Source organism: Lethenteron reissneri, chromosome 56 (genome assembly GCF_015708825.2).
Source record: "Lethenteron reissneri isolate LAM-NWPU_2019-01 chromosome 56, ASM1570882v1, whole genome shotgun sequence".
Classification (NCBI taxonomy): domain Eukaryota; kingdom Metazoa; phylum Chordata; class Hyperoartia; order Petromyzontiformes; family Petromyzontidae; genus Lethenteron; species Lethenteron reissneri.
This window is the reverse complement of record NC_083834.1, coordinates 4,394,969-4,404,734: the sequence shown is the minus strand read 5'-3', so window position 1 is coordinate 4,404,734 and position 9,766 is coordinate 4,394,969. Positions and strand designations below refer to the sequence as shown.

The window sequence follows — 9,766 nt, the reverse complement described above, 5'->3', positions numbered from 1 at the left end:
CGTACGCGTTGACGTCACGACGTGCGCCCGTTACCAAGGGCGACGGCGATGGCGGCGCGCGTGTTCGCGACGCTAATGGCGGCGCCCATGAGCCGTGGCAGTAACCCCGTGGTCTCCTCCTTCCCTCCCTTCTCCTCCTCCTCCTCCTCCTGCCCCGCGTCGCCGCCGTCTCGCGGCCGCGAGGTGCGCGTCGTGGGCCGCGCCGAGCTGCGCGGGGCCCCGGACCGCGCGAGGCTGAGCGTGAGGGTGAGGAGCGCCGCCAAGAGGGAAGCCCGCAGCGCCGAGCGGAGCGCGGTCAGGAGGGCCGAGTACGTGGAGAGCAGCGTGAGGCGAGCCCGCGGAGTCCAGGTGAGTGACTCTGTGTGTGTGTATCTGTGTGTGTCTGTGTGTGTGTGTCTGTCTGTCTCTGTCTGTGTGTGTCTCTGTGTGTCTCACCTTGTCTCTGTGTGTGTCACTGTGTCTCTGTGTGTCTCTGTGTGTCTCACCATGTCTCTGTGTGTCTGTGTGTGTGTCTCTGTGTGTCTCACTGTGTCTCTGTGTGTCTCTGTCTGTGTGTGTCTCACCGTGTCTGTGTGTGTGTCTCTGTGTGTGTGTGTGTGTCTCACCGTGTCTCTGTGTGTCTCTGTGTCTCTGTGTGTGTCTCTGTCTGTGTGTCTCACCGTGTCTCTGTCTCACTGTGTCTCTGTCTCTGTGTCTCACTGTGTCTCTGACTCACCGTGTCTCTGTGTGTCTCACTGTGTCACTGTGTGTCTCTGTCTGTGTGTCTCACTGTGTCTGTGTGTCTCACTGTGTCTCACTGTGTCTCTGTGTGTCTCACTGTGTCTCTGTGTCTCACCGTGTTTCTGTGTGTCTCACTGTGTCACTGTGTGTCTCTGTCTGTGTGTGTCTCACCGTGTCTCTGTCTCACTGTGTCTCTGTCTCTGTGTCTCACCGTGTCTCTGTGTGTCTCACCGTGTCTCTGTGTGTCTCACCGTGTCTCTGTCTCTGTGTCTCACCGTGTCTCTGTGTCTCACCGTGTCTCTGTGTCTCACCGTGTCTCTGTGTGTCTCACTGTGTCTCTGTGTATCTCACTGTGTCTCTGTGCAGGACGATGACGTCACTATGCTCAAGAGCCTTGACCGCCTCGACGGCCTCTACGTCATGACAGTGGAGGTACCGCCTCTGCTGCTGTGCACACGTGTGTCAGAGATGGTGTGTCAGAAATCGTGTGTCAGAGATTGTGTGTCACAGATGGTGTGTCACAGATGGTGTGTCAAAGATGGTGTGTCACAGATGGTGTGTCAGAGATGGTGTGTGACAGATGGTGTGTCACAGATCGTGTGTCAGAGATGGTGTGTCAGAGATGGTGTGTCACAGATGGTGTGTCACAGATCGTGTGTCAGAGATCGTGTGTCAGAGATCACGTGTCAGAAATCGTGTGCCAGAGATCGTGTGCGAGCGCATGTCCCTGTGTCATGTGCGTGCGTCTGTCTTTGTGTTGGCTGGGTCATGTAGCCCGCATGCCCCGTCACCCGCATGCTCAAGCAGCTTCTGTTTGGCTTGATAGTTGGGCTAAACGGGCGCGGGAAGAGCCAGAGAAGAGATGGAGCAGATATCGTACAGCAGGAGGATATGGAGCTGAGTGGATTTGCTGATGACCAGTACCGGCGGTGTCAAGATCGATCTCCGTGGAGGAGGTTCGTGAAGGACGCTACTGGGCAGTTGGAGGCAGTCACCCTCCAACAACAGCAGAGGGCAGAGGAGCGATGCTCACAACGACGAGCGGAGCGCCGGGCGGGTTAAACGCAGCAAGTTGGCACGGTAGGGGGCACAGGTGGTGCATCTGCCAGTCATCGCAGTCAGGTCAACCCATTGCACTTGGGTCTGTTCCGTGACCTTCTGCCAGCGGACCTTATCAACTTCACGTGGCCTCAAAGTGCACCTAGCCTGGTGCAAGCGTCGTGGTGACGTCACCACCACTTAGTGGCGAACAGCGGTTGTTGTTGTGTGTAGCATGTGTTTAGCGGGGAGTGGTGGCGCAGCGGTTAGCGCACTGCACTACGGAGACGGCGGCCCGAGTTTGATTGCAGCTCACGGCCAATAACAGTGGCGAATATCTGAAGCGGTCTTGGGCCTCCCCAATGCCGACTCAGCCTCAAATGAGCACAGGCAGACTTCGCTTGGCGCTGGAGATGCTTTCCTGGAGAAGTGAGTGCTCTTCGATTCGGTGCATCCCCCATAATATCATTGCATATGTGGGGGATGCCTTCCCTGCAGTGTTATTCGTCTGTGTCTATGTTGATAGGAGGATGGGTGAGTGTGTGGGTGAGTGACTATGTGAGTGGGTGAGTGACTGTGTGAGTGGGTGAGTGACTATGTGAGTGGGTGAGTGACTATGTGAGTGGGTGAGTGACTGAGTGGGTGAGTGACTATGTGAGTGGGTGAGTGACTACGTGAGTGGGTGAGTGACTGTGTGAGTGGGTGAGTGACTGTGTGAGTGGGTGAGTAACTGTGTGAGTGGGTGAGTAACTGTGTGAGTGAGTGACTGTGTGAGTGTGTGAGTGACTGTGTGAGTGGGTGAGTGACTGTGTGAGTGGGTGAGTGACTGTGTGAGTGGGTGAGTGACTGTGTGAGTGGGTGAGTGACTGTGTGAGTGGGTGAGTGACTGTGTGAGTGGGTGAGTGACTGTGTGAGTGGGTGAGTGACTGTGAGTGGGTGAGTGGCTGTGTGAGTGTGTGAGTGACTATGTGAGTAGGTGAGTGACTGTGTGAGTGACTGTGTGAGTGGGTGAGTGATTGTGTGAGTGGGTGAGTGACTGTGTGAGTGGGTGAGTGACTGTGTGAGTGGGTGAGTGACTGTGTGAGTGGGTGAGTGACTGTGTGAGTGACTGTGTGTGTGGGTGAGTGACTGTGTGAGTGGGTGAGTGACTGTGTGAGTGGGTGAGTGACTGTGTGTGGGTGAGTGACTATGCGTGTATGTACACGTGCGTGTTGAACTTCACGTGGCCTCAAAGTGCACCTCGCCTGATGCAAGCGTCGTGGTGACGTCACCGCCACTTAGTGGCGAATGGCGGTTGTTGAACTTCTTTCGCACCGTACATAGTGATCGCCCAGGAGGTCGCTTCTGAAAAAGAGTTGCGTAGCACCTGGTGAAATAACAAGTCGTTGAAATTGTTCCAGTTGCTCTCGTTGGCCGAGCGAATATCACCCACCCGATGTCGTGCGCCGTGGCGGCCTTCAGAGGCGGTTGCTACTCGCTTGACAGCGCTTGACCCCCACAAGTCTATATTCTTGGTTCTTTCGGTTAAAGTCACGTAGAAGGGAGATACTAAAATAATAAAAATATTAAACAATAAAAATTCTCACGACGTTTCGACTGCAACACAAGCAATCGTCATCAGGTGTGAAATCCACATCTCCCTTCTACGCGACTTTACCGAAAGAACCAATAATATGAATCCCTGCAGTCACGAAAGCTTTAAATCAAAATTTAACCCCACAAGTCTGTTAAGGCACCACGGGGGGGGGGGGGGGGGGGGATGTTTGTCTTTGTGCGCGAACGCGTTTGACGGGCGCGCACGTGCGATGCCCGCCCCCTCCCCGCCCTCCAGGTTGTGGCAGAGTTCAGTGATTTCCAAGCGATGCACGCGGTGAGGAACCAGCTGGTGGAGAAGCTGGACAGCTGCGTGGACGTGGCCCCCCCCGTGTACCACCTCACGGCCTTGGCACGCGACAACTACAGGTGACAACGCACGGATGGCAACACTCCCCCACCCCCTCCCCCCCTGTAAGCGCAGCTTTCATGGTCCAAAAATAAGTTACGCCTTAAACTTTGGGAGCAATAAGTCTTGACGCGTGTTTGACGTGTCTTGAATCAAACTGTTTCTTTATTTCTTAGTTGCACAAAAACGAGCGATTTTTCAAAGTTGTATCTTCACCTAGATTTGAAGTTTTCGTGACTGCAAGGATCCATACTCTTTGGTTCTTTCGGTAAAGTCACGTAGGTAGAAAAAAAAAATAATAACTAATAATAAAATGAAGATAACTAAATTAAATCACGACGCTAGCTTCCTGATGACGGAAGCTTGTGTTGCCTCCGAAACGTCGTGATTTAATTTAGTTTTTTTTTTTTCATCTACGTGACTTTACCGAAAGAACCAAAGAGTAGATATCTCTGCCTGTCCACGTACTTGATCACGTGGTCACACGGCGGTCAAAGACTGTGTCCACTCGCTCCCGCCTGGCCCTTCTCCTGGCTTCCTGTTTATACTGTCAGACCGGAAGTGACGTCGTGGGTTCAACCAACGGAGCGTCTAACCACAGGGGGGTTCTAAACAGTTGGAATATTCCAAGTCAAGTATGCCCAATCTGTCAACAAGTGTATGGCAGATGTACATCAAATGTACACACAGAAATCATGCATTCACTTTCTGTCTTACGGCTCTTACACCCCCCCCACTCCACCCGGTTGTAGCCTAGCGCTTCCTAGGCACTGCAATAAGTTGTGCCCGCGTCGCCAGAGGTCGCAACCGGGTACCCGATACCCGTACCCTACCCGATACCCGGCTACCCGTACGGGTACGGGTACCCGTTTGTGACCCTGGTGTGGCCGGGTATGGGTACGGGTAGGCCGTGAGTCACTGGTGAGTCACCGTTTGTCACTCATTTCGGGTAGGGTACGGGTATGGGTAGGGAATGGGTACCCGTACCTGGCCGCGTCTCGACCCGCTCAGACTGCACCGTCCCTCGCTCCCTCCCCTCCCGACCCGCGCAGACGGCAGGCGTGCCTCCTGGCCGTGGCGAGCGCTCGCCGCAAGGCCCACGAGGTCTGCCGCCTGCTGGGCCTCTTCCTGGGCCGCCCCCTCTCCGTGCACGAGCTCCCCGCCGCCGACGCCTCCACCGCCGCCGACGACGACGGCGATTGGCCGCTTCCGGTCGTGTGCTCTGCCCGCCGCGAGCACGGCCTCGCCTCCTCCTCCGCTGCCGATCAAAACGCGGCGGTGGCGTCGTCGTCGCTGCGGGACCACGTGGAGGCGGCGACGGAGTCGGTGCGGAGCGGCGTGGCGGCCGTCTTCGAGCTGCGGCCCCCCAAACGCGCCGGCGCGGAGGGGCGCCGCCGCCGCTGAGCGCAGCCGCGGCGCCGAGGGCGCCATCGGGCCTCCCAGGTTCCTGCGTCCGCGGTCGTCACGTGGAAGGGCTGACGAGTGCTGGTGGAGGGGGGGGGAGCGTTGTATGTGACGTGCGCGTGTGTGTGCGTCGGACTTCTTTCGCACCGTACGTAGCCGACCGTGCTAATCGGAGGATGGGTGAGTTGTGTGGGTGAGTGACTTTGGTAGTGTGTGAGTGAGTGACTGTGTGAGTCTATGTATGTATGTTGAACGTCTTTCGCACCGTGCTCGTCGGAGGCAGCGGGGGGGAGGGGCAAGCCGAGGGCAACATTGCCGTTGCTGTCCTGATTGGCTGAGGCTTTGTGACGTCATCGGTGGGCGTGGCTCGTACGGTGGGGGGGGTACGAACTTCGGGAGGCAGAGTTGTCATGGTGGCCACTGTTTTTAAATGGGCCTTAATTGCTCAAACTACAAAGAAGTTAGGTTGTAATTTGTAGTCGATCGACCCCCCCCCCCAGACCCAGACCCCCTCATCTCCACTCGTCCCCAGCGCCGCGTCGGCACGGCCCCCCGTTGTCAAAGTGCCTCAGCGGGCCCCCAAGTCAGCCCGTCAGTAAAGTTCACGTCCGACGGCCGTGCGCACAGGTGAACTCCTTGATTTTTGTGTAATCGCCGCCCTTAACCCATGACTCCCGATTATTATCCGCAGGAGCTGTCGGGTCCCGGACAACTCCCGTCACCCACGGCCCAAATCTCCCACCGCTGTCCACGGCCTTGTTGCCACGGGTCGACGCGCGAATGAGCGGCTTCAGCGTTTGACGAGGCTCGCGTGGCAAATCGCTCCCGAGTTGCTCGTGGGTTTACGCGTTGCAACTGCCGCGATTGGTTTTTCGCCGACGGATGAGACCAAAACGACGACGGGAGAGAAGGGCGAGTTGACAGTGCGGTGCGACGGAACGCGTTCAACCAAGTGGCGCTTGGCAGCACCGGCTTCTAGTCGCGCGGAGACTTGCGGTGACAAGTGGTGACGTGTGGTGATGTGCGGTGATGCTTGGAGACGCTCGGAGACTTGCAGTGACAAGTGTTGACACGTGGAGACGCGCGGTGACGTGCGGAGACATGTCGTGACACGCGGAGACATGTGACACGCGGTGACGTGCGGAGACATGTCGTGACGCGCGGAGACTTGCGGTGACGCGCGGAGACTTGTGGTGAAGCGCGGAGACATGTGGTAACGCGCGGAGATGTGCGGTGACAAGTGGTGACACGTGGAGACGCTCTGAGGCTTGCGCTGACGTGCGGAGACTCGCGTGACGCGCGGAGACGCTCGGAGACACTCGGAGACATATTCTTTGGGTCTTTCGGTAAAGTCGCGTAGATGGGTTCAAAGAAAATACCTACCTACGTGACTTCACCGAAAGACCCAAAGAATATGAATTCCTGCAGTCACGAAAGCTTTCAGGAAAAGCTTTCAAGATTTTACGCTCGGAGACACTCGGAGGAAGGGTGGAGACTCGCGGGGAGAGAGACAGAGATGCAGAGGCACGTCTCTGAAGCACGGCGGGTTTGCGCGAGGGTGACGGCAAAAAAATAAATTGGACCCACAATTATATTGCGTTTTTTTTTTGTGTTTCCTTCCTCGGCTCACGGCTCGCAAATAAGCGGAGAAGTAAAACATTTGTCAGGTGGCTCGGCAGGCGAAGTGGGGTGAGAGGAGATCGTCCTCTACGCGAGTCTTCAACAGCGGCGTCAGCGGCATGAATCCTTCAGCGGACGTTGCGTGTCAAGCCACATCGCCGTTCCTTGCGTGCGTCCTAAACACGCGGCGCTGCGATGGACCGCGAGCTCTGGAGAGACAAACAACAACGACCGCCGTTCGCCACCAAGTGGCTGTGGACGCCACCACGGCGCTTGTGCCAGGCCACGTGCACTTTAAGGCCACGTGAAGTGTCGAACGCCCGCCGGCACGAGGTCACGGGGCAGATCCAGGTGCCGTGGGTTGACTGAGGCTCAGTCAGTCCAAAGAGACGCACACACAGACACACAAGCACGGACGCGCTGGGTATGCCACAGCTGAACACTCAGGAGGCTTTGGGTTAGATCGTGTAAATGTGTCGTCAAACCCGCCACCACCCGACACAGCCAATTAGTAAGGTTTGTCACGTAAACAGAACGTGCCAATTCTACTACAGCACAACGGTAGTGTGTGTGCTGGAGAGCAGATTGTAAATGTCGGTTTGCTCTCCAATACCGCTGTGCTGTGCTCGTAACGAATTGGCCACGTTTATGCGATCTAACCCCAACAAACCCTATATTTTAAATGGCGCAGCTGCAGTTCTTTGTCAACCCACTGTTTGCGTGAGCACCTCCACACACCAATGGGGGATCACAGGGGGCTTGTTTGACCATACTTCACCAGCGCCGTGTCGGCGAAGGCAAGGGGCGCGTGAAGGGGGTGGCGGTTGCGGTGCGATGACCTCTGCCGACGGGCTACGGGGCGGGCGGCTGCTGCGGCGGTCAGTGAGCGTGATCCGTCTGCGGGTACCTCCGTCGATTTGTGAAGGCCCTCGGAATCGGAGGTGGCGTTCATTTCCCACCGAGCAGAGCCCCAACTTAGCGGATGGAAAAAAGCGCTCCTTTGCTTTTCAACGGCGACTCCGATCAGCCGAGGAGAAGAAGGCTTTGATGGGAGTGTACGGCCGAGCTTTTTTCGTTTGGGGTTAGATTGCGTAGGCGTAAATGTGCGACGTTAAACCCGCCGCTGCTGCCGCCGCCACCCGACGCGGTGATGGTTGTCACATAAACAAAACGTTTCCCATTAGTTGCTAGTTCGGCCCACCGGTGTGTTGGAGAGTGAACCCATGGGCTGGAGTAGTAACTAATTAGACACGTTTCGTTCACGTGATAGACCACTACCGATTGGCTGTGGCGGTGGCGGGTTTATCGACCACACATTTATCCCGACGCGATCTAACCCAACACGAAAGCGCCACCGCGGCCGCGAAAGTCCCCACCGCGTGTCAAACCTTGACAAGTGCGCCGAGATGTGTAGGCGAGACGCTTTGTGTGGGAATGCTCTCGAGTAAAATGCCCTTTCGATTTAAAGCTTTCGTGACTGCAGGGATTCATCTTCTTGGTTCTTTCGGTAAAGTCACGTAGAATGGAAATAATATAATAATAAAAATAAAACATAATAAAATAATTCTCACGACGTTTCGGCCACAACGCAAGCAGCCGTCCTCAGGTGGAGAACAGGTCTGTCGGAAGACGGCGTCTGAATATCTTCCCGACAGACCTGTTCTCCACCTGACGACGGCTGCTTGCGTTGTGGCCGAAACGTCGTGAGAATTATTTGATTATGTTTAAATTTTATTATTTTATTATTTCCATTCTACGTGACTTTACCGAAAGAACCAAGAAGATCAAATGCCCTTGTCAATTCCCTCCCGATGATTTTACCACGACGCACCTGCAATGGATCGCCCTGCGCTGCGTGCGGGGAGGTCAAAGGTTGGCATACGAGGCCTGTGACTGTGCCAGTAAGATTTTACGTTGTGCAAATGTTGTGGCTTTGCTCTCCAACGCACAACCGGTGTGCTCTACTCGTAACTAATTGGCGTGTTCTGTTTACGTGACAAACCCCTTACTAATTGGCTGTGTCTGGTGGTGGCGGGTTTAACGACGTATTGTATATTTTCGGGATCTAACCCAAAATAAACCTGTATCGTGGAAGATTTGACTGATTAAAAAATTAACCCGTAAAAACAAAGTTTTTCACTATAAATCCTTTATATGCGTGACATCGGTTTATTTATTATTCATTTCAGTTTTTCTTGAGTAAGAGTTTCATTTTTATCACATTGGTATTTTTAATTAAATATGAAATTTTTTTTTCCTAAAAAGTGGAAAATTTTGGAAAAAATGTTTTCACGAAAATAAATTGTCACGCACAACGAGTCTGTGTGCAAAATGTCAGCTCGATTGGATCACGGGAAGTGGTTAAAAAACGACCGAAAGATTTGCACGGTCGTAAGCGCGCAAGCAAGCAAGCAAGTGAACTTAATATAAAGGATTAACAAGTAAACCCGTAAAAACTAAGTTTTCACTATAAATCCTTTATATGCGTGGCGGCGAGAGTCCTCTCGTCCTCTGGCTTGAGATGGCTGCCACCTATGGGTCAGATGATTGTCTGCCACCATCAAGCAATTGGTAATTAAATATTTAATTTGTTTTCCCTAAACAGTGTAAAATTTTGGATTTTTTTTTCACGAAAATTATTTGTCACACACAACGAGTCTGTGTGGAAAATGTCAGCTCGATTGATCACGGGAAGTGGTTAAAAACGAGCGAAAGATTTGCACGGTCCTAAGCAGCAAGCGAACTTAATATAAAGGATTTAAAAATATATTCGCCTGTGGAGGACGCGGGGATCGATCCCGCGACCTTTGGCATAGGAAGCGAGGGCGCTACCAACTGCGCTACTCCGCCACGGCCTGTGGAGGGGTTACGCTCTGGGCTCTTACACTCTGACGTTCAGCCAAAGCCATGAATGCGTTCTATTTGAATATATGTAAAATAATTTTTTTTTGCCTAAAAAGTGTAAACTTTTGGGATTTTTTTTCACGAATTGTCTGGCACAACGAGTCTGTGTGGAAAATGTCAGCTCGATTGGATCACGGG

At 54.0% G+C, this 9,766-nt stretch overlaps 1 protein-coding gene across 1 annotated transcript; it reads left to right on the top strand.

The window, feature by feature from the left end:
- Positions 1 to 7,459, top strand: LOC133356977 (interleukin-1 receptor-associated kinase 1-binding protein 1 homolog). Its single transcript, XM_061574712.1, has 4 exons — positions 1 to 348; positions 1,087 to 1,152; positions 3,590 to 3,720; positions 4,753 to 7,459. Exons 1-4 carry the CDS (start codon positions 49 to 51, stop codon positions 5,102 to 5,104), a joined length of 849 nt encoding a protein of 282 aa, XP_061430696.1. The 5' UTR covers positions 1 to 48; the 3' UTR covers positions 5,105 to 7,459.
- The last annotated feature ends 2,307 nt before the right edge of the window (positions 7,460 to 9,766 follow it).

Excerpts from the sequence above, each read along its gene's own strand:
- LOC133356977 (XM_061574712.1), top strand. The coding sequence starts at position 49 with ATGGCGGCGCGCGTGTTCGCGACGCTAATGGCGGCGCCCATGAGCCGT. Across the intron at positions 349-1,086 it reads GGCGAGCCCGCGGAGTCCAG|GACGATGACGTCACTATGCT; the intron begins GTGAGTGACTCT and ends GTCTCTGTGCAG. Across the intron at positions 3,721-4,752 it reads TTGGCACGCGACAACTACAG|ACGGCAGGCGTGCCTCCTGG; the intron begins GTGACAACGCAC and ends CGACCCGCGCAG.